This window comes from Rhipicephalus microplus, chromosome 10, assembly GCF_043290135.1.
Source record: "Rhipicephalus microplus isolate Deutch F79 chromosome 10, USDA_Rmic, whole genome shotgun sequence".
Classification (NCBI taxonomy): domain Eukaryota; kingdom Metazoa; phylum Arthropoda; class Arachnida; order Ixodida; family Ixodidae; genus Rhipicephalus; species Rhipicephalus microplus.
Window position 1 is genome coordinate 1699653 of NC_134709.1, and position 21390 is coordinate 1721042.

The following is a 21390-nucleotide window of genomic DNA, read 5'->3' on the forward strand; positions in this document are numbered from 1 at the left end:
CTTGGCATCATTGTCTGTTAGCTCTCATTTTCATTAGACACTGTAGGTTAAATAACGTATTGGAAACTAAGCCCAGCAAAGACTTGCAGTTGTGCATGGTACGAAAAAATTAGGAGCAGAGTACAAAGTTGCCATTGCCTCAGGCACCCTTTTTTCAGACAGAGGCCTGTGCTCTTCAGCACGTGCAATCGGATAAGATGCAGTGAGATAAGTGCATCAGTGGTTTTGCTGGCATGTTGGTAAGACATAACTAATGACGTAGCGCATAAAATATGCGAGACACAGGACAAGGAAAGGGACAAAGGGGAGCGCTTACTTCAAACAAAATTTATTTTCAAGAACGGAATTATATAATGCTCACAAAATGCGAGAAAACAAGCAAAATAAATTAGAAACCCACTATTACCATGCGTTAAAATCTCGCATAGGGGTGTGTGATTGAAGAAACAGATAAAGTTTGCCAAGCAAACTTGGGCTGGCAATGGAGCAAAGTAAAGAAAAATTAGCAAGACGAGTTTCAAGATTTAGGAATGATGTGCTTACTGCAAGATTCTCAGCAAGCACCCCCCTGCCTTGTACAGGAAATTTCAAATATGCCGCCTCTTCCCTCCTCCCACCATTCTAACTTTTATTGCGATAGCAATTACATGGACAGTCTCAACGGGTCTTTGCCATCGCTGGTGCTATCGATGTGATGTTGCGTATAAACTTCAAATTGATAAGATTTCTGAGCACAATGTGCGTTCTACCGGCCAGTAATAACGTGCGAGAGGGCATGTGTGTGAAAAACGCAATTGAAGCAGAAACCAAACAAGCCAGCCCATCTTTGTCCCTAAGAGGGCACATGTGACAAGATCCCCCTGCCTGTTAGAGTGTCTATCGAATGCTCAAGCATAGAGGAAGCGTCCCACATGTCTTCAACGAGCATGAAAAGACACGAAGTGGAGGAGGGAAGGAGAGAGCAGTGCTCCTTGAGCAATAACTGCTATCTTTGATTTTACAAGTGCGGAAATGTGTGCCTGGAGCAATAGAATTCTTTTACACCAAAGTTTTATAGAATTGCGTGAAATCGGATCCAGAAGAGCTGCCAACGTCACTTCATATAATATTACAATTCATTGCTACGCAATCATCGTTCCACCATTGCGATGAAGCTGTGACTTCTTCATTCAGTGTTATTATACGTCTGACATAGGAGAATGAAAACTGATTGCATGTGTATGCAGAAAACATTCCATGAGAAGCACAGCTGTGCACCTATTCCTGAGCGGCTGTTCCACCACTATCTTCGATTTCCCTAAGTGATCGCTCCTTCGAAATCTTGTTGAATTATTCTTCACTGTGGGGGGGGGGGGACTAGGAATTTTATGGTATGTCCTATGAATAATGAATGAACCTAGTGGCATGGTTTTGTAAAGATTCGAGTTTGTTCATTCCTAGATGCATACTGTAGTTAATATCTGATGAGAGATTTGTACGCAAGAACGTCTTGTGATGTGTGATGCAAATGATACTTTAGAAAACCAGGAAATCTGTTCATGGATAATATGATGCAATACGGTCTTGACAGACTTCTCTCTTGTTGGGAAGCAGATAACATTTGAAAGTGGAAACCAACCAATGTGTTTATTAAAAATAAGAACTTATATTTTTTTTTTAATATGAGTATTCTCAACACTTAAGGCCCCTCCACAGGGGGCAACTATGGGGGCAGCATCAATAGGCAGACCTGCAAGGATGCAGATGGTGCTGCCTGGCCAACCTGCTTTGCTTACTCGCTTGCACGTTTAATGCCAATGTGACAAACTCTGAAACAATTGGTATAAGCTAAAATCCTAGTGTGTACTACAGAATGAATGCATTTCCGTTGTGCCCCGTATACACTTCAGCTGTAATGTGACCATGTGTATCTTCCTCTGCAACATCTGAACATTTGAACAGTTTGTCACAAAAAAACCTTTGTGGCAAACTGTCCCACATCTTTTTAACCAATTTAACAAATATTGTAGTGTGTAGGTAAACCTCATGCAGATCCAGTGAAGAACAAGCAGCTTAAAAGCCTGATGAAATTTGTTACCTGTAAATCTTCGCTGAAAATTTCAAGCAAACAAAATAATCACAGCAAAGCTCACTGCCAAGTGCCCATGTAGAAATTTGCAAGTCATTATTACGTACTTGTCAGTCCACTGCGAGATGGTCACATACTCTCGTTCTTCACGTAACTCGCAAAAGTCTTTAGTCTGAAAAACAGAAAGGAAAGAGAAGCAGACAAACTATAAGACATATATAAATATCATTTGAAATTATGAGCGTTGTACCAAAAGTAAGGTCCCCATATTTTTCAAAAATAGAAAACATCTTTTTTTGTTATTATTTATTACATCATTGAAAAACCTGCACTTCTGTGTATTCTTTAACAAGGTTTTCATTTTTTTTCTAAGCACTTTTAAAGATGGTGTTTCAGCTTTTGTATTCCTAAGTCTCTTCACCACAAACCACAGTCAGCTGCCAATGAATCTCTACGGGCGGTAACATCCTTGTGGGGAGAAAACGGACTTCTGCTGAAGCCTAGAACTTGACGGGAGGAGTGATCAACAATTCCATTTCTGATGGCTGCCAAGTGAACACTGAGCAAGATAGCAAATTGCGTACAAGTGGGCTTGAAAGAGGTGGAGCCACTGTTCAAGGCACTGTTGTCGGATTTAGCCTAGCACCTTCCCTCGAGGCTGTAGCTAAGCGGGAACCTTGCATCTGGTACAAAACTTCTACATCAGATGACAGCACCACATTCAACCATATTCATTCAACCAACATTCAACCAACCAGCGCAGAGTAAAAAAGGCATGCCAGGTACTGAAATAAATTACTAGGCTTGTGCAAATAGTAGATTTTAGGTTTGAAAAATTTGAAGAAAAGGTGGTTTGCACAAGTAATTTCAAATCTAATTTGAATAGCATATATATACCATTTTATTTCATGAATAGCATATATATCCAATAATCGAAACAAAGCATGCGCAAATGTCATCTTTTTGGTTCAGAGAGAAGTGGCAACAGCCATAAATAGTCGCAGGATTTGACTTTTGATAGAATGCAAGTGATAACCGATAAAATATGTTACATATTATAATGTGCTGCAGTTAGGGCATATAGACAGGTATAACTCTTAAGCATAAAACATCAATAACACATTTATGTAACCTTCACACCAGTTTCTCCTGCATAGGAGCATTAACAGGTGCCCGCTTCAGTGAAGCCACTTTACAAAAGTGTCACTGTGGTAAAGGTAGCTTCACTGCACACCTATTCATTATTAGAATACTTTGAAATTTACAAAGACTTCAATTCGAATCGAACTGAGTTGGAATATTCAAAGCACTCAAATATTCACACAATCCCACAAATTGCAGTGATTTTCGTTGCACACTCTTTTCACTCGATACTAGGCCAAAGGCATTATGATAACCGCTTCACCATGATTTCCATACACCCATCATAGGGGTCTAAGTTCTAAGAGGACAAAACATGCAGCCCAAAAACAGCCAACAAACCAGCTTTCTTCCACAGCACGAAATAAGGTTACAAATAGGGATTACATATGCAGAATACAAGTCAAGAGCTCATACAGAGGACCTCTTAATAAATTAGAGTAGAATATGCAAAAAGCAATATGCACATGCAGATCAGCAGCGAGAAGAAATCTTTAAATAATGCAAATAAATGAATAAACTGGTAATGACAAATTGATCACATCAACTACATGTATCTATGCAGATTTGACTGAAAAATATAAAGATAAAATGTATTTGAGTAAAACTCTTTCTTGGCCATGTGTTTTCAAAACGCTTGAAATTGAAAAGTTGCGTGAAAAAACCTGTACCATCCCTTCTGAACGTATTTTTTTTTTGTGCAACCTTTTAATTTCCTTCATAAAATAGTATAGTAATACAACAAAGGCATAGAGTCCCAAAATAACATGGCCAGAAAATTGGCAGTAACCTTGGGACATTTAGTTCTAGATTTTAGGAGCTGGCTCGCCGTGTTCTCAAGCAGGGGCAAAGTCTCACGCTGTAACTTTAGTTCCAGAGGGGAATGCTAGAGCTGTTACTCTGTTTTCAAGAATGCTCACTAGACAGTGTGCCTCTATTAAGCGCTTGCTTTCGGTATGCTTCCTTTTTCTTTGTTGAGAGACTGATACTATATGAAGTTATAGATCACGTATATCGTGCTGCAAAATATAAATTCATAAACATTCTGTATATAATGCGAGTGTGTGAGTGTATGTGTGTATATATATATCAAAGTGGTCACATCTTTATATAGAGGTAGAGGAATTCGTATGGATTATTCGTAGGCACACCTATATATGATGGTACACAAACTTGTACAGATGATTCACGGGATTCAGTGTGGGGGTGCTGGGGGGCATGAGCCCCATTGGGCAACTTCATTAGGGGGCGGAGCCCTCCTTAGCCCTGGCCATAGGTTAGAGCTTAACTTAAGTCCTCGAACATTGACAACGGGCTGTTGGCCATCCTGTCCGACAGCTATTTCACAGGGGTTCATTTATACTCGCTTCTTTTTCATTTCAGGCTTTGCAAATACGGATAATGGACCCTTGACAAGTAGAACATTCAGTTTAAAATGTCTGCATTTGTATATGCAGAATATGTGTTCACAAACTACTGAAGCGACCCCTTAAATTTGATGAAGTCTCTAACTGCATGGCGAGTGATTTTCAGAACACAATAATTCAACTGTGGACACTAAGCAATCCCTATGACTTTGGGAATGGTTTATTTCGTACAGACTTGCTCGCTAGGTAGTTTCTTGGTTGTCTACAAGTTCTTACCCTTTGACATGACTGCTATTAAAGTTACAAGAAATGGTAGCATGCACTTTTTATTTCTCAGCAAAAGAACTTAATGCCAATTGGCTCCAGTGACCTAAATGCAACTTTAATACTCGTCCAGAAAACAATCTTCAGTGGCAAACTTCGCAACTTCAGATTCGCAGGAGCTGTAGTGGTAGAAAATGGTATTTTCTACCACGTGACAATTATTATTGCCTGTCCTAAATTAAATTCACGGGCATAATTAAAGCTTTCTGTGCTCGCGTTAGCACCCTTCTTCAGGCTGGCAGCCAGGCGTCTTTTAGGAGAGGTGGCAAGCACCAGCTGAAGACTAGTTTCGATTAACAGCCATTTTAATTACTTATCTTTGGTAAAACACACCCTGTATCAGAAACTCAGAAGAAAGGAGGGATGGGCCACTGGGGCAAAACCCCCAGTGACGGGCCTAGCCTTCTCTCCTATCCTTGGTGCATATCACTGAAAAAATTGGTAAATGCCACACATTATGGGAATTGGTTTCATGTGAGGCAGTCAGTGAGTAGCAGTTTACACGGCCTGTTTTGCTTTGAGCCAAATGTTACAAAGTTACAAGGTGAATCTATGTTTGCCTAAATTAAAATACAAGTCTGGAGTCTCTCAATAGGAGTACTCATAAAGGTATCGCGGTGTCAGCACCCGAGAGACCGAGGTTGTATTGTATACAGTAAACTCCCGTTAAGATCAATTATTACTCAACACGAACAACGTGGTAGTGTTTGTTTGGTTTCCCATAGACTCAATGCAAGAAAGATCTGCTTAAGGCGAACCGCGTAAAAAGCCTCTTCCGTTAAGACAAACTGTCGCAACGGTCAACAACGATGAGTATTCTGTGCAACGAACATTATAGTCTTTATATGGGGATTCAGGCGAACAAGAGAAAGCAAAATAAAAAACTTCCTGGCACTAAGACTCAAAGCAATTCTAATACAAATTGTGACATTGAGGGAGAAAGCAAATAAGTGGAAAAGAAAGGTCAGTGCAAAAAGCTGGTATTTCGGTCACCCCTAACCTGTAGCTGGAGAAAAGGCCGGCTTTATCAGTAAAGAAGGCAACAAGAAGCATTCGTCCTTCCATATCCTCGCATTTTTTATTCCCCAACAAGAGTACTGTAGAAAACAGAAGAACACAAGAGCATCGTTAAAGGGGAAATGCAAGAGAAGGCGGGTGAGAAAAGTCACATGAAAGTGAAAGCGAGAACAACAAGGATTGTCTTTCATTTATATTCACATGAAAGGTAAATGTGGCACAAGCACTCTTTTTAGAGGAGTCGGATGCATCGTCATTGCTGTCACACAATGGCACCTGAGCACATGTTGTAGTCAGTTTGCGTTGTTCTGCATAAGGCCTATGTGCGTCGTATCTGTTACCAATGAAATGTAGCAAATTCTGATGTGCCATTTTAATTAAGAAAGGGCATGACAAAGGAAGGTCATTTTGTACACTAAATGTAGCTGCGTCTTGTCTTTCTTGTGTGCCTGAGGGTCGTGATCGTGAGTAGCATAAACGAAGGCATTCAGCTGCATGTCCTTCGTGAAAACATTACTGCGTGCTGAAAATAAGAAAATATCCAAACCTCGAAAAAAACTACCAGATTTTCATAAGCAACTTGGCGTATATTGGCTTTGTCAAGGTGTCGAGGGAACAGTATGCAATGAAGGCATATCCAAAAGCAATAGCAAAGTCAGCAAAAGAGCCTCTTTAAAGGTTAACAGCCAGAAGAATAAATTTTCAATTCTTTGAAAAACTCTTGCTTGTCTCTCCCTTTTTATCTTTTTCTAATCATCAAAATAGGGTTGTGCAACAGTTTTATTGTTAAAGAGACACTAAAGGCAACTACTTAGTTGACGTTTATTATTGAAATAGCGGTCCAGAAATCTCATTGTTACTTTTGTGCCAAAAAAAGGGCTTATTTTCAAATAAAATTGCGCTTTAGGAATGCGCTTGGGTTAGCGCCTTCAAATTATCCGCCTCAACGTAACGTCTTACATCACCGTTGCCGGGCCAACATTGCCAGGTTTTAACGTGTGGCCGGCGACAGTGTAGCAGTAGCAGAGAGAAAGAAGCGGGAGCTACAGCAGTAATAATTGCCATTGAACAATTTTTATCCATGGCCTTCAAGATCGCAGGCATGCTTGGTTGAACTGGGCCTCGCTGGATGGCACGACCTCACTAGTTTAACCAGTCGTGCCATTCCCCATAGCAACGTCCGGCAGTTCTTTTTTTTTTCATTAATAAAACAGAAACGAACAAGCAGCATTTTATCAAGTTTCTTGATGCATAGAAGGTTCAGTGCAGCTGGATCTATTACTAATGATTAATTGTAGGTAATTTTTCTGACATCATAGGGATAATTTTGCGAACGTCCTACTGTGCCGCATTTGTTCACGTGCATTTTCCTTAATTTCTCGGTATGTAGGGCACTGCTGTTGATAATATTGTCATTTTACTTAGGTGTCCCTTTATAATGTGGCAGCAATTTATTCATGACCATATTTATCACAAGCTCACGAAATCCAGTACTCATTAAATTAGCCTATATACTCCACTTCAAAGCATAGTTTTCATGAAGCTGAGCCAAATGCTTTTTCTCGTTCCTTTTCTTCTCATTATAAGCATACTTCATTCAGTGTTTTCAAGCAACATATTTGTGCATACTTGGCATATTAGCATTTAGTTTTGGGGGCCACTTATGATAAGACGAACTTCTTATATTTTGGTGGTCTGGAACCTTATTTATATGCATGTATGTATGTATGAATGTATGTATATATATATTATTACGACGTGTATGTGCCGGATTGATAAGAGGGAATAGAAGTGTGGACTTGGGAAGAAGAAGATCTCTCGGCAGTTTTATCCGGTGCGGCCTCGCCATCCCAGCTTCCGTTCAATAAACCCCCGTACCCCTACTTCAGGCGTAACAGAGTGGTGGAAGGTGCTGGGTACAGTATACGTCGACGAACCACGGAGCCACAGCTGTTCGAACTTCGCCGGAGCCGTCGTATTGCCGGTCTGCCACCGACACCAACTGCCATGGCCGAGAGCGAAGGTCACGCCTTCTCAACCACACAAAGGTCAGTGCCAGCTGCACCTCGATATCACTATATGGAACCCCGCCCGTTCGCGGGAAGAGCAGGAGAAGATGTGGATGCGTGGCTGACACAGTACAAAAGGGTGAGCCGGTACAACTGCTGGGATGCCACCGACCAACTGGGAAATGTCGCGCTGTTTCTCACGGAAACAGCTCTGATGTGGTACGAAAACCACGAAGATTCCTTAACAACGTGGGATCGTTTCACTGAAGAGCTCAAGAAATGCTTCGGCGACTCTGATTCAAAAAAGAAGAGCGCGGAGCGCACGTTGGCTCAAAGAGCTCAGACTCCTGGAGAAACGTGTACCACCTACATAGAGGAGGTCCTGATGCTCTGCAAGATCATAGACCCGTACATGACTGAAGAGGACATGGTCGGCCACCTTCTGAAGGGTATAGCAGAGGACGTCTACAACTTTTTGATAGGCAGGGAAGACCTCACTTCCGTCTCCGCCGTCCAACGTCACTGCCGTACTTTTGAGAAGCTAAAGACCCGTCGTATTGCCCCGAAATTTGGTAGGCTGGCAAATGTAACAACGGTCGCCAGCGTCGACGTGAGCCCGCCCGCCGACCTTGCCGCTACTATCCGGACAATAGTGCGGGAAGAACTACAGCGACAAGACACACTGTTCCACGACACCATCCGCCATACGCCTACCTGTTCATCCTACTACCCGGCCCCGTTCGCTCCTCTGCCACCATCAGTATGTGTGACAGACGTTCGCGAAGCTAGGGCTTCGTGGCCACGCCGAGACTCATTCGCGTCTGACCAGCGGTATGACCAACGTCTTCGTCCCGGCCCCGCCCCACAGAGGCGCGCAGCTCCCGTTCAGCAATCTGCTCCACCCCGTTCGGTTAGGCGACCCTACACAGCCCAGCGCTCTCAGCAGTGGTTCGGCGAGCGACCCCTACCCATCTGCTACAACTGTGGCGTCGAAGGCCACATTGCCAGGTACTGTAACTACCGGCAGCCGCCGAGGTACGACTGGCCACCGAGATCCCACCTGTCCGACTTTGCACAAGCACCAACGTTCCCTGGAAGCGCATCTTACGAGACACCAAGGCCGCTGCGAAACCGTTCTCCAGCCTCTGACCGCAGTCTGACACCCCCGCCAGCCCCTCGCTCCAATCGGTCGCCGTCTCCTAGGCGCCGCTACCCTTCGCCGCCTCCGGAAAACTAGGCAGCGCGGCCGCTGGGGGTGAGGTCGCTGGTGATTCGCTGCAAGAAGAGATACCTCCACCGGTGCTTATGTTTAAAAACAAAGTGCAAGTTTTTGTTGATGGTGTACATACGATGGCTTTGGTGGACACTGGAGCCGCCGTGTCGATCATGAGTGCTGCGTTCAAAGCTCGTTTGGGAAGAAAGGTGACCTTTTTGTTGGAGAAAGCGATAACGTTCTGTGGCGTGGGCGGCAACTCGTTGTGTCCGATTGGTGTTTGTACCGCGGCAGTGTTACTGAGTGATCAAGTGTTTGTGACAGAATTCACGGTTCTTCCGCGGAGCACTCATGACATCATTCTAGGCATAGATTTCTTGCGAATGTGCGGAGCCACTGTAGACTGTCGAAATGGCGAAGTTATCATAAGTGACGCTGTTCCTCATGGACTTATCGAGAATTCGGGTACGGAAAGCGGTGCGCTCCGAGTCTATGAAGATACCGTTATCCCGGCCTTCTGTGCTGTGCGCGTTCCAGTAGCTTCTTCGCATATTAACGACAATAAGACCAGTTTCGATGCGCTAGTGGAGCCTTTCCATCTAAGTTGTATAAAGAAGAACACGTTGGTACCCCACAGCATAGTTTCAGTGAGTGAAGGTCGTTCAGACCTTTGGACAACGAATTATTCAAACGAACCGGTGCTGCTACCAGGAGGACTTAAGCTAGCGTCGTTTAAAGAATACTCGCCAACAACAGTAGCTGTCCTCAGTGACGTTCGACGGGATGAACAAGTGACCGCCTGCTCAGACAGTTCGAAAGTTTTACCTATGGTTGATAAGGCGCTGACTGCCGACAAGCGCAGAATGCTTGTGGACGTTTTGTTAAAGTACTTGCAAGTTTTTGATTTCTCCCAGAGTGACCATACGCCTTCCATTCCTCCATTTCGTATACGCCATAGGATAAATACACAAACAGCACAGCCAATCCGACAAAAACCGTACCGAGTATCGCCGTCCGAGCGCAAGATAATAGACAATCAAGTGCGTGAAATGCTCCAAAAGGGCATCATTCAAGAATCATCGAGCCCTTGGGCAGCTCCTGTGATCCTTGTGAAAAAGAAAGACGGTACCTGGAGATTTTGTGTCGACTATCGCCGTTTGAACTCCATCACGAAGAAAGATGTTTATCCTCTTCCACGAATTGATGACGCCTTGGACTGTCTCCATTCGGCGTCATACTTCTCGTCTATCGATTTACGTTCAGGCTACTGGCAGATTCCCATGCATCCAGCGGACAAGGAAAAGACTGCTTTCATAACTCCAGACGGACTTTATGAATTTAACGTGATGCCGTTTGGATTATGTAATGCTCCTGCCACATTCGAAAGGTTCATGGATACCATTCTGCGTGGCCTAAAATGGAACGTCTGTATGTGCTACCTAGATGACATCGTGATCTTTGGGCGCACATTTCGTGAGCACAACGAACGCGTGGACATTGTTCTGGAATGCATTAGAAACGCTGGCCTTGTTCTTAATTCGAAGAAGTGTCATTTCGGCGAGCGACAAACCTTAGTACTTGGGCACCTTGTGAACAAAGATGGGATCAGGCCTGACCCGAGCAAGACAGCAGCTGTGAAAGCGTGCAAACCACCTCGCTCAACGAAAGAGCTTCGCAGCTTCCTAGGCCTGTGCTCGTACTTTCGCCGATTTATTCCCGCATTCGCCGACGTTGCCTTCCCCTTGACCAGTCTGCTACGTCAAGGTACTAGCTTTGAATGGACACATGACTGTGAGACGTCTTTCAACCAACTCAAGTTCTTACTCACATCGCAGCCCATTCTCCGACACTTCGACCCTTCGGCGCCGACCGAAGTTCATACTGACGCCAGTGGCATTGGCATAGGTGCAGTTCTAGTACAACGACACAGTGGAAAGGAACATGTCATTGCGTATGCCAGCAGAACTTTAAGTAAACCAGAACGGAATTACACAGTGACTGAGCAAGAATGTTTGGCACTCGTCTTCGCTGTACAGCGATTCCGTTCATACCTGTACGGTCGTCCCTTCCAAGTGGTCACAGACCATCATTCCTTGTGCTGGCTTGTAAGCCTCCGAGACCCATCTGGCCGCCTGGCACGCTGGGCCCTCCGCTTGCAAGAGTATGACTTCACGGTGTCATACAAGAGTGGCAGGAAGCACGCTGACGCTGACTGCCTTTCGCGGATGCCGCTTACTACAACACTTTGCGATGCCGACAATTTCGATCACCTAATTGCGTCAGTGACTCCAGTATTCCCGGACAAGACCACCTTTGAAAATGAACAGCGGAAGGATGTCAGCTTGGAGCCATTATTTGCTGAAGCACGAGCGTCCACTTTGGCCGGACGCTTTTGCGTTCGTGAAGGATTACTTTACAAGAGGACCTTCTCGGCCACGGGTTCCCGCTTCTTGCTGGTGGTGCCGCACACACTCCGTTCCTCCATTCTGCGCGCCATGCACGACGACGCAACTTCGGGTCACCTGGGAATGACGCGAACACTCCTTCGTACACAGGAGCGATTTTACTGGCCACGCATGCGCCAGTCAGTTGAGCAGTACGTGGCCAGTTGCACTCAATGCCAGACGCACAAATCAGTCACGACTGCTCCGGCTGGACTTCTACAGCCTGTGACGCCTCCCAGCACTCCCTTTGAGCAAGTTGGCATTGACCTCGTGGGCCCTTTTCCACGCTCGGCAAAAGGCAACCGTTGGATTGTAGTGTGCGCCGATTACCTGACCCGCTACTGCGAAACGGCCGCCCTGCCATCTGCGACTGCTGGCGAAGTATCCTCCTTTCTCCTGCACTCTATCATACTGCGCCACGGACCTCCTCGCGTCATAATAAGCGACCGCGGCCGTCAGTTTACGGCAGACGTTGTTGAGGAACTGCTCCGTATGTGTGGCTCGGAACTTCGTCATTCGACACCTTACCATCCACAGACGAATGGCCTTACTGAACGAACGAACCGGACACTGGTGAATATGCTTTCAATGTACGTGGCGTCCAATCACAAGAACTGGGACGACGTCTTACCGTTCATCACGTATGCCTTCAACACTGCCCAACACGAAACCACCGGCCACAGCCCTTTCTTCCTTCTTTACGTTCGACCCCCTCGTTATACCCTGGACACTATCTTTTCGTTTTATGACAATGACGATCCTTCATTAGCTGAAACACTATGCCTTGCAGAAGAAACTCGGCGTCTTGCCCGCCTGCGTACTATAGCATCGCAAGACCGCTCAAAGCTCCGCTACGACAGCAAGCACCGCCACGTCACATATGAACCGGGAGACCTTGTAATGGTGTGGAAGCCTATCCGCAAGCGTGGCTTGTCCACAAAACTTCTCGCCCACTACACTGGCCCATTCGTTGTCCTTGAGCGCCTCAGTGCAGTAGATTATAAAATAGCACGACTGACAGCTAGTGGGAGACGATCAACCAAGACCGAGGTTACCCATGTGGCTCGCCTCAAAGCTTTTAGACTGCGGGACGATGCATGAAACGCGCGGTGCGCTTCGTCTGCGAAGGGGGAAATATTACGACGTGTATGTGCCGGATTGATAAGAGGGAATAGAAGTGTGGACTTGGGAAGAAGAAGATCTCTCGGCAGTTTTATCCGGTGCGGCCTCGCCATCCCAGCTTCCGTTCAATAAACCCCCGTACCCCTACTTCAGGCGTAACAATATATATATATATATATATATATATATATACATATATATATATAAGGGAAAGAAGTGGATACGTAAGGGCTTGTTTTTCTATGTTTTGACACAATATTAATGAGATCTAACAGACAATATAGCCAAGGAATGTATAGGGGAAGTTGTTAGAACCGATCTAAAGTAAACAAGAAAGGAAAGTGGGTGAAAAAATACCTTGCCATGAGCATATATATATATATATATATATATATATATATATATATATATATATATACACACACACACACATACAGGGTGTTCCAGGTAACTTTAGCTAGAGTTTAAAAATATGCCGACACACGCAATTATGACGCGACCAAATGCACATTGCTCACAGTTTCCTGGAGTCAGTCAGACTACTTTTTCGTTCTGAAATATTGTTTAATTAGGTCTGTTTAATTACTAACTTTTGAAAGAACAAAGATGAATAAAAATTTTTAATGAGAAAGTTCTAGATCCGTTTCCAAAACGTCCAAATGGATAGTTTCAAACTTTATATCTGTTAAGTATTAGTGTTTTTCTGCTAAGTACAAATGGCCGCAAAATTTTAAAAATACCACGTGACAAACTCGCTTGGGCGGCGGTGCGCACGATGATTCTAGTGCTCCCTAATGTTTCGCGCACAAACGACACGCTTCTCTCGCACTGGTTCATGACAGCGATAAGTAGTCACAGCGGTTATCAGTTTTGTGGCCAACCGCAAGACGTGTTCATCGTAAAGCCACCAGCATCGTTAGGGCCCTACCGAGACAACACAATAGGGCAAATGCTATGGTCGATCGTACGCAAAACGTTAGAGAGCACTATAACCAGTGTGCGCACTGGCGCATGAGCGGGTTTGTCTCGTGGTATTTTTTGTATTTTGCAGTCATTTGTAATTCCCAGAAAAACACTAATAATTAACAGATATAAAGTTCAAAAATGTATAATCTAACGTTTTGCATACCGATCTACACAGCAGGTAAATGTGTCACGGTGATTCTGCAACAACAGACAGTGCAATAAAGCATCGCCATTTTGGTGTTGTCCACCCTAGTGTGGCAGTCGGAGCACCCGATGGTTTAGATGTCCTGACAAGTTCCTTAGAGAGGACAACCAACAGAGCACATGATGATCCGTCACGATCGTAAAATGGCAATCGTACAAATAGGGGCAAAACTTTTGCACAGATCATATGACAGCCAGACATTCTAGTTCAGTGATGCTTTATTTCCATGCCGCTGGCGAGAGAGTACAGCTCACGTAATTCACGACTTGATCTTGCGAAGCCTGGTCATGCTGCAGTGGGACACCGCCAATTCCATGCCCGCTAGCAGTGTGTGAGGTAATAGGGGCTGTGGGATCAAAATGGCAAAGAACTGGCCCTGACATGGGGCGTCACTTCAGGGTCTGAAAAGCAGCTTCACAGTCATATGTTTATATAAACAATCTACTTATGATGAGTTTGTGAAGAGGAGGTGCGATAGTGGCGAAATCACAGAAAAGCCGGTGGAAGAAAGGTGCTAATCCGAGGAAGCTGCTACGATCTTTTAGCGTGGTGGTTTTAAGAAAATGCGACACAGAGGCCACCTTGTTGGGATCAGGTTCAATGCGAAGCTTGCTGACGACGTGGCCTAACACTTTGATGCTGTGGCTCCCGAACGGACACTTCTTGGTTATTTATCTGGAGACCGGTTTTGACCTCGTCTAGACATCATGTGACGTTACCGACAGTTCTTGTTTATTTAGCTGGAGACCGGCTTTGACCTTGTGTAGACATCGTGTGATGTTCCCCAAGTGGGTGGAGTCGTAACGACGGGCTACGCCTTCGGGGACAAGCGTGGCAAGCAGCCGTGTGAAAATATAAAACCAACTGAAACGGACGTTTTAAGCCCTGTAACTTCCTTATTATAGCACATATTCACAAAACACTTGTGACACCACATAGAAAAAGTGCGCATATTTCTATTCATTAAAATCTTAGATCTTACATTGTTTATTTCTTTATTTGTTTACAAATACCTTATAGGCCTCTGTTGACGCGTCGTGAAAAGGGGGCAATACAAAAAGCGAATTTCTGTAGCGCTCTCAAAATGCAATATGCGTGTAGTACAGCATCTAAACATCAAAGAACGTGAAAAGCAGTACAATATAACGTAATTAGCTACAGCATTGCTGGTAATAAAAAAAGGAAGCCCGAGACTTGCAAAGCTTAACATATACTAGGGAAATAATCACAGAAGGTAATAACAATACAAAAATGCATTCAAAAAAACTTGACAATCTGTACATTCTAACTATTCACAGACGAAAAAAAAAAGAACAATAAAGAAAAAAGCAACACCACGGTGCTATAAAATAACAAATTTAGAAACAAAGAAAGAAAGAAAGAAAGAAAGAAAAAGATTGCAATAACACAGACGTCACTAACACAGAGCTCACTGCTATAAAAGTAAATATATTGTCACGAGGTTGTGATACACGCAGCACTTGAGAGGAAGCACGCAGGAGTCAGGGCGGTGTCAGGCGAACTGTTTATTGGGCGAACTTGTGCCCAGCAAAACAGGGCCAAACACAACTCACAGCAACAGCGGCGTGAACAGTCGTCGGCCGACGGAAAAAAAAAAAGACCCCAGTGGCGCACTGCGCCGGCTTTTTATACACGCGTCGTAACGCGTTCCTAAGTGGCATACAAGATAAACGCGGCCTGCGTTGCGCTTAACAGAAAGTGATAGCGTCTTCCTTCGCAAACGAAAAGAACCGCACGTGTCAGTTTTTTATACACGCGTCGTAACGCGTTCCAGAGTGACATACAAGATAAACGCGGCCTGCGTTGCGCTTAACAGAAAGTGATAGCGTCTGCCTTCGTAAACCAAAAGAACCGCACGTGTCACGCGGTGGTTCGGCGGTGGCTTGTCTGACTGTACCTCAAGATCGCTTGCGTTAGGTCAGCCGTAAAGGCCGTACCTCTGTCGGTGATGAGGACCTCGGGGGCTCCGTGGCGGAGGACGATGTTCTCAATGAAGAACATGGCGACCTCGGCGGCAGTGCCCTTGGGCAAAGCCCTTGTTTCGGCATAGCGGGTGAGGTAGTCAGTCGCTACGACAATCCATTTGTTGCCAGAAGTTGACGTCGGGAACGGCCCCAGTAAGTCCATGCCGATTTGTTGGAATGGCCGTTGAGGTGGTTCGACGGGTTGCAGAAGTCCGGCTGGCCTAGTTGTCGGCGTCTTGCGTCGCTGACAGTCTCTGCATGTTTTTACGTAGTGGGCGACGTCGGCAGCGAGGCGAGGCCAATAGTACTTCTCTTGTATTCGTGACAGTGTGCGGGAAACACCAAGATGTCCGGCTGTCGGGTCGTCGTGTAATGCTTCCAGAACCTCTGGACGTAATGCTGAAGGTACCACGAGGAGGTGGTCGGCGCGGAGCGGCGAGAAGTTTTTCTTCAGGAGGACGTTGTTTCGCAGGAAAAACGAAGCCAGTCCTCGGCGGAATACTTTCGGCACGTCGGCGGTCTTGCCTTGCAGGTAGTCCATGAGGATCTTGAGCTCCGGGTCAGCTCGTTGGCGTTCCGCGTAGTCGACGGTACTTATGGGTCCCAGGAAAGAGTCGTCGTCCTGGTCATCCTGGGGCGGCGGATCGACAGGGGCGCGAGACAAGCAGTCGGCGTCGGAGTGCTTTCGTCCGCTCTTGTAGACGACGGTGATGTCAAATTCTTGTAGTCTGAGACTCCACCGTGCGAGGCGCCCTGATGGATCCTTCAAGTTAGCTAGCCAACACAAGGCGTGGTGGTCACTCACGACTTTGAAAGGCCTGCCGTACAGGTAGGGGCGGAACTTTGATGTAGCCCAGATGATGGCAAGGCATTCCTTTTCTGTCGTAGAATAATTGGCTTCTGCCTTCGAAAGTGACCGGCTAGCGTAACTGATGACCCTTTCAAGTCCGTCGGTCCTCTGCACGATCACGGCGCCGAGCCCTGTGCTGCTTGCGTCCGTGTGAATTTCGGTGTCAGCTTCTTCGTCGAAGTGTGCCAGTATTGGCGGCGTTTGCAGGCGTCGCTTTAATTCTTGAAATGCCTCGACTTGCAGCGTTTCCCATTTGAAGTCGACGTCGGCCTTCGTGAGGTACGTCAGTGGCTCGGCGATCCGCGAAAAGTTCTTCACGAGGCGCCTGTAATAAGCGCAGAGGCCAAGAAATCGGCGTACTGCTTTCTTGTCGGTGGGTGCAGGAAAGTCGGCGATCGCAGCTGTTTTCTGTGGATCAGGGAGCACTCCCGACTTGCTGATAACGTGGCCAAGGAACAATAGTTCCTCGTAGGCGAAGCGGCACTTTTCTGGCTTCAGGGTAAGTCCTGAGGCTTTGATTACCCGAAGAACAGCTTCAAGGCGCCGGAGGTGCTCGTCGAAGTTGGAAGAAAATACGACTACGTCGTCCAAGTAGACGAGGCAAGTCTGCCACTTCAAGCCTGCGAGTACTGTGTCCATAACCCGTTGGAACGTCGCAGGCGCCGAGCAAAGACCAAAGGGCATGACCTTAAACTCGAATAGGCCGTCTGGTGTTATGAAGGCAGTCTTCTCTCGGTCTCTCTCGTCTACTTCGATTTGCCAGTAGCCGGTTTTGAGATCCATCGACGAAAAATACTTGGCGTTGTAGAGTCTGTCCAGAGCATCGTCTATCCGTGGGAGGGGATACACGTCTTTCTTCGTGATGTTAATCACGAAGAAAGACATGTATCCCCTCCCTGATGATAATCACGATTATCAGGCGACGATAATCGACGCAAAAACGTAGGGTTCCGTCCTTCTTCTTCACCAACACCACGGGTGATGCCCACGGACTCGTAGACGGCTGAATGATGTCGTCACGCAGCATTTCGTCGACTTGTTGCTTGATGGCCTCGCGTTCCCGTGCAGAAACTCGGTAGGGGCTCTGACGGAGCGGACGGGCATATTCGTCGGTTATGACGCGATGTTTCGCGAGAGGGGTCTGACGAAGCCTCGACGACGACGAGAAGCAGTCCTTGTATTGGTGGAGTAAGGCTTTGAGCTCCTTTTGTTGCTGCCTGGAAAGGCTTTGATTGACGTCGAAGGCGGGCGCGGACACTGTTGTCGACGTTGCGGCTCCCTGAGAATCAGTGAGGGCGAAGGCATTGCTCGCTTCCACAAATTCGCTTAGATGTGCTACCGCGTGCCCCTATTTAAGCGCCTATATTCGTTGCTGAAGTTCGTCACCATTACCTTGGCTTCGCCGTTATGAAGCTTGGCTATGCCTCTTGCGACGCACATCTGACGGTTTAGGAGCAGGTGCTGGTCGCCTTCGATGACACCTTGTAAGTTGGTAGACGCTTTGGTGCCGACGGAAATGATGACGCTCGACAGTGGCGGGATGGTTACCTGCTCTTCTGTCACATTCAAGGCATTGTGAGCGACGTTGCAGTCTGACGCCGTTGCATTATCCGTGGACAGCGTGATTGACCTGGATCTTAGGTCGATTACTGCGCCTTGCTGGTCCAGGAAATCCATGCCTAAAATGACGTCTCGCGAGCATTGCTGCAGGACCACAAAATTCACAGAATACATCTGGCTGTGAATCGTGACTCTTGCCGTGCAGGTTCCAGTCGGTGTTATAAGGTGGCCCCCTGCTGTTCGGATATCCGGTCCTTCCCATGCAGTCTTTACCTTCTTGAGCTTAGCGGCGAAGAGACCACTGATGATAGAATAGTCGGCGCCGGTACCGACTAGGGCGGTGACGCTGTGGCCGTCGATGATCACGTCGAGGTCGGTGGTTCGTCGTCTGGCGTTCCGGTTAGGTCGGGGCGTCGGATCACGGCTGCGTCGGCTTGGTCTGGTGCTGCTATGTCGCGTCGGCGGCGAGGCTTTGTCGTAAAGACTCTGCTCAGGCGGCGTACTGCGACTACGTCGGGAAAGTTCGTGCGTCGTGGTCGTCGTCATCGGCAGCGGCGGCGGCGGCGGAGGAGGATCTTCGGCATTGCGTCGTGCAGCAACCGCACCTCCATCGGTTGCTGCCTTTAGTTTCCCGGGTAGGGGCTTGGGGATCGGCCCCGGTTAGGGCCGGTGTACTGGCGGCGATCCGGGGAGACGTAGCGGCCAGGCGAAGGTGAACGGGATGGTCGTCGTTGTTGCCACTGCGATCCGGCGATGTAGTCGGCGATGTCGCGAGGTCGCTCACCTGGGCGCGGACGCGGCGCGTTCACGTCGAAGCCACGCAGTCCCATCTCACGGTACTGGCAGTAGCGGTAGGTGTGCCCGGCTTCGCCGCAGTGGTAGCATAGTGGGCGGTGGTTCGGGGTGCGCCAAACGTCAGTTTTCCTCGGCGAGCGCTGGATTACTGGCGAGCGGGAAGGCGTCGGGGGTGGCGGCGGTGGCTGGCGACGAAACTGCGGAGACGTTGGGTCCTGGTGTTGGCGAGGAGCGGCGACAGGTCGTCGTGCAGTAGCGGCGTAGGTCATCGCCTCCGGTTGGGGCTGTGGCCGTTCAGGAACGCTCAGTGAGCGCTGTAGTTCCTCGCGGACTACGTCTTCGAGAGAGGCGACTTGGGGCTGAGACGATGGCAACATGCGGCGCAGTTCTTCACGAACAATAGCGCGTATGGTCTCGCGCAGGTCGTCGGGGCAGAGTCCTCGAACTTCTGCAACGTCTGGCGACATGCGCCGATCGTATTGGCTGGTCCGCATTTCAAGAGTCTTCTCGATGGTGGTAGCCTCGGAGAGGAACTCATGTACCGTCTTTGGCGGGGTTCTGATCAGTCCGGCGAAGAGCTCCTGCTTCACTCCTCGCATAAGCAGGCGAACCTTCTTGTCCTCAGACATGTCGGCGTCGGCGTGGCGGAAAAGTCGCGTCATCTCCTCCGTGAAGATCGTTACGTTTTCGTTGGGGAGTTGCACCCGAGTTTCAAGCAGTGATGCGGCTCTTTCCTTCCGCACGACGCTTGCAAAGGTGCGCAGGAAAGCAACGCGGAAGTCGTCCCAGGTTCGAAGCGTTGACTCGCGGTTCTCGAACCAACTCCTTGCGGCGTCTTCCAGGTAAAAATACACATGACGCAGCTTGTCGTCCGGGTCCCACTTATTGAGGGCTGCGACGCGGTCGTAAATGTCAAGCCAGCTTTCTGGGTCTTCGTAGGTCGATCCGCGGAAGGTAGGCGGCTCTTTGGGCTGGTTGACGACCACGGTTGCCGAAGACCTTGCTTCCGTCATCGTGGATGCCGGCTTCGTAGCAGCCTTTGTTTTCTTGTCCTTGTCGGGGAGCGGCAGGTATTCGGGCGGTAGTCCTTGTTGTCTTCGGCTCACTCGAACGACCGCGTCGGCGTCGTCCTCTTGGCGGCTTGGGCTTGGCTCACGGCTGGACGGAGGCGTACGGTACATGGACAGAGAAGCACCTCCACCAGATGTCACGAGGTTGTGATACACGCAGCACTTGAGAGGAAGCACGCAGGAGTCAGGGCGGTGTCAGGCGAACTGTTTATTGGGCGAACTTGTGCCCAGCAAAACAGGGCCAAACACAACTCACACCAACAGCGGCGTGAACAGTCGTCGGCCGACGGAAAAAAAAAAAAGACCCCCAGTGGCACACTGCGCCGGCTTTTTATACACGCGTCGTAACGCGTTCCTAAGTGGCATACAAGATAAACGCAGCCTGCGTTGCGCTTAACAGAAAGTGATAGCGTCTTCCTTCGCAAACGAAAAGAACCGCACGTGTCAGTTTTTTATACACGCGTCGTAACGCGTTCCAGAGTGGCATACAAGATAAACGCGGCCTGCGTTGCGCTTAACAGAAAGTGATAGCGTCTTCCTTCGTAAACCAAAAGAACCGCACGTGTCAATATTTACACTTTCTTAACCAGATAACTGGTCAATGTGTCACGGTACACAACAGCCTTTTCCTAACGTGTGATACTATCTGGTAGAGAATTCCAACATTAGACTGCAGCGCAGAGCAGTCAAATGCATGTGCTGATCCGTAAATGCGCATATAGCTAAAATGATTATGAAGCCTGTGTAACATAGAAAAGGGCTGTTTCAAGCTTGCTATTAATCGAGATGAATGAACAAATTTGTGAAGCTGTCAGCAAGGCAATGTCACGGCAAATGCTCAAAGGTTGCAATGAAAGGTTAAGTTTGATTTGTGTAACACTGGACTGATTGCTGCGATTGTTGGAAGCGAAGTGGCTTGTCCTGTTCTGAACTTGTTCAAATATATCAGTCAGGTATTTGTGGCGAGGGGACCAAAGAGAGAAAGCGTGTTGGAGTTGAGGGTAAACGAAAGTCAAGTATGCTAATTTTTTAACATTTCAAGGAGCATTTCCTAAATTTCGCCGCAAAAAACCCGAGAAATGGGAGGCTTTGGTTGAAATGAAGGTGATGTGGTCTGACCATGAATGATTTGAAGTGAATGTAATGCCTAGATACTTATATTGTGTAGCATTTGCAAGAGTGTCCTGCAATCGCAGAGTGACCCTTTAAACGTGTGATAACGTTTCAGTTGCTTAGGTATACTTGACTTGCGCGC

The 21390-nt window shown here is 47.2% G+C and overlaps 1 protein-coding gene across 13 annotated transcripts in view; it reads right to left on the bottom strand.

The window, feature by feature from the left end:
• The window catches only part of LOC119180580 (uncharacterized), a 161873-nt gene that overhangs the window by 33823 nt on the left and 106660 nt on the right, over window positions 1–21390 (bottom strand). For all 13 annotated transcript variants that reach the window (XM_075876058.1, XM_075876054.1, XM_075876060.1 and 10 more), the window contains one exon: window positions 2176–2240. In XM_075876058.1, coding sequence (XP_075732173.1) covers window positions 2176–2240 — 65 coding nt within the window. The remainder of the gene's footprint in view (window positions 1–2175; window positions 2241–21390) is intronic.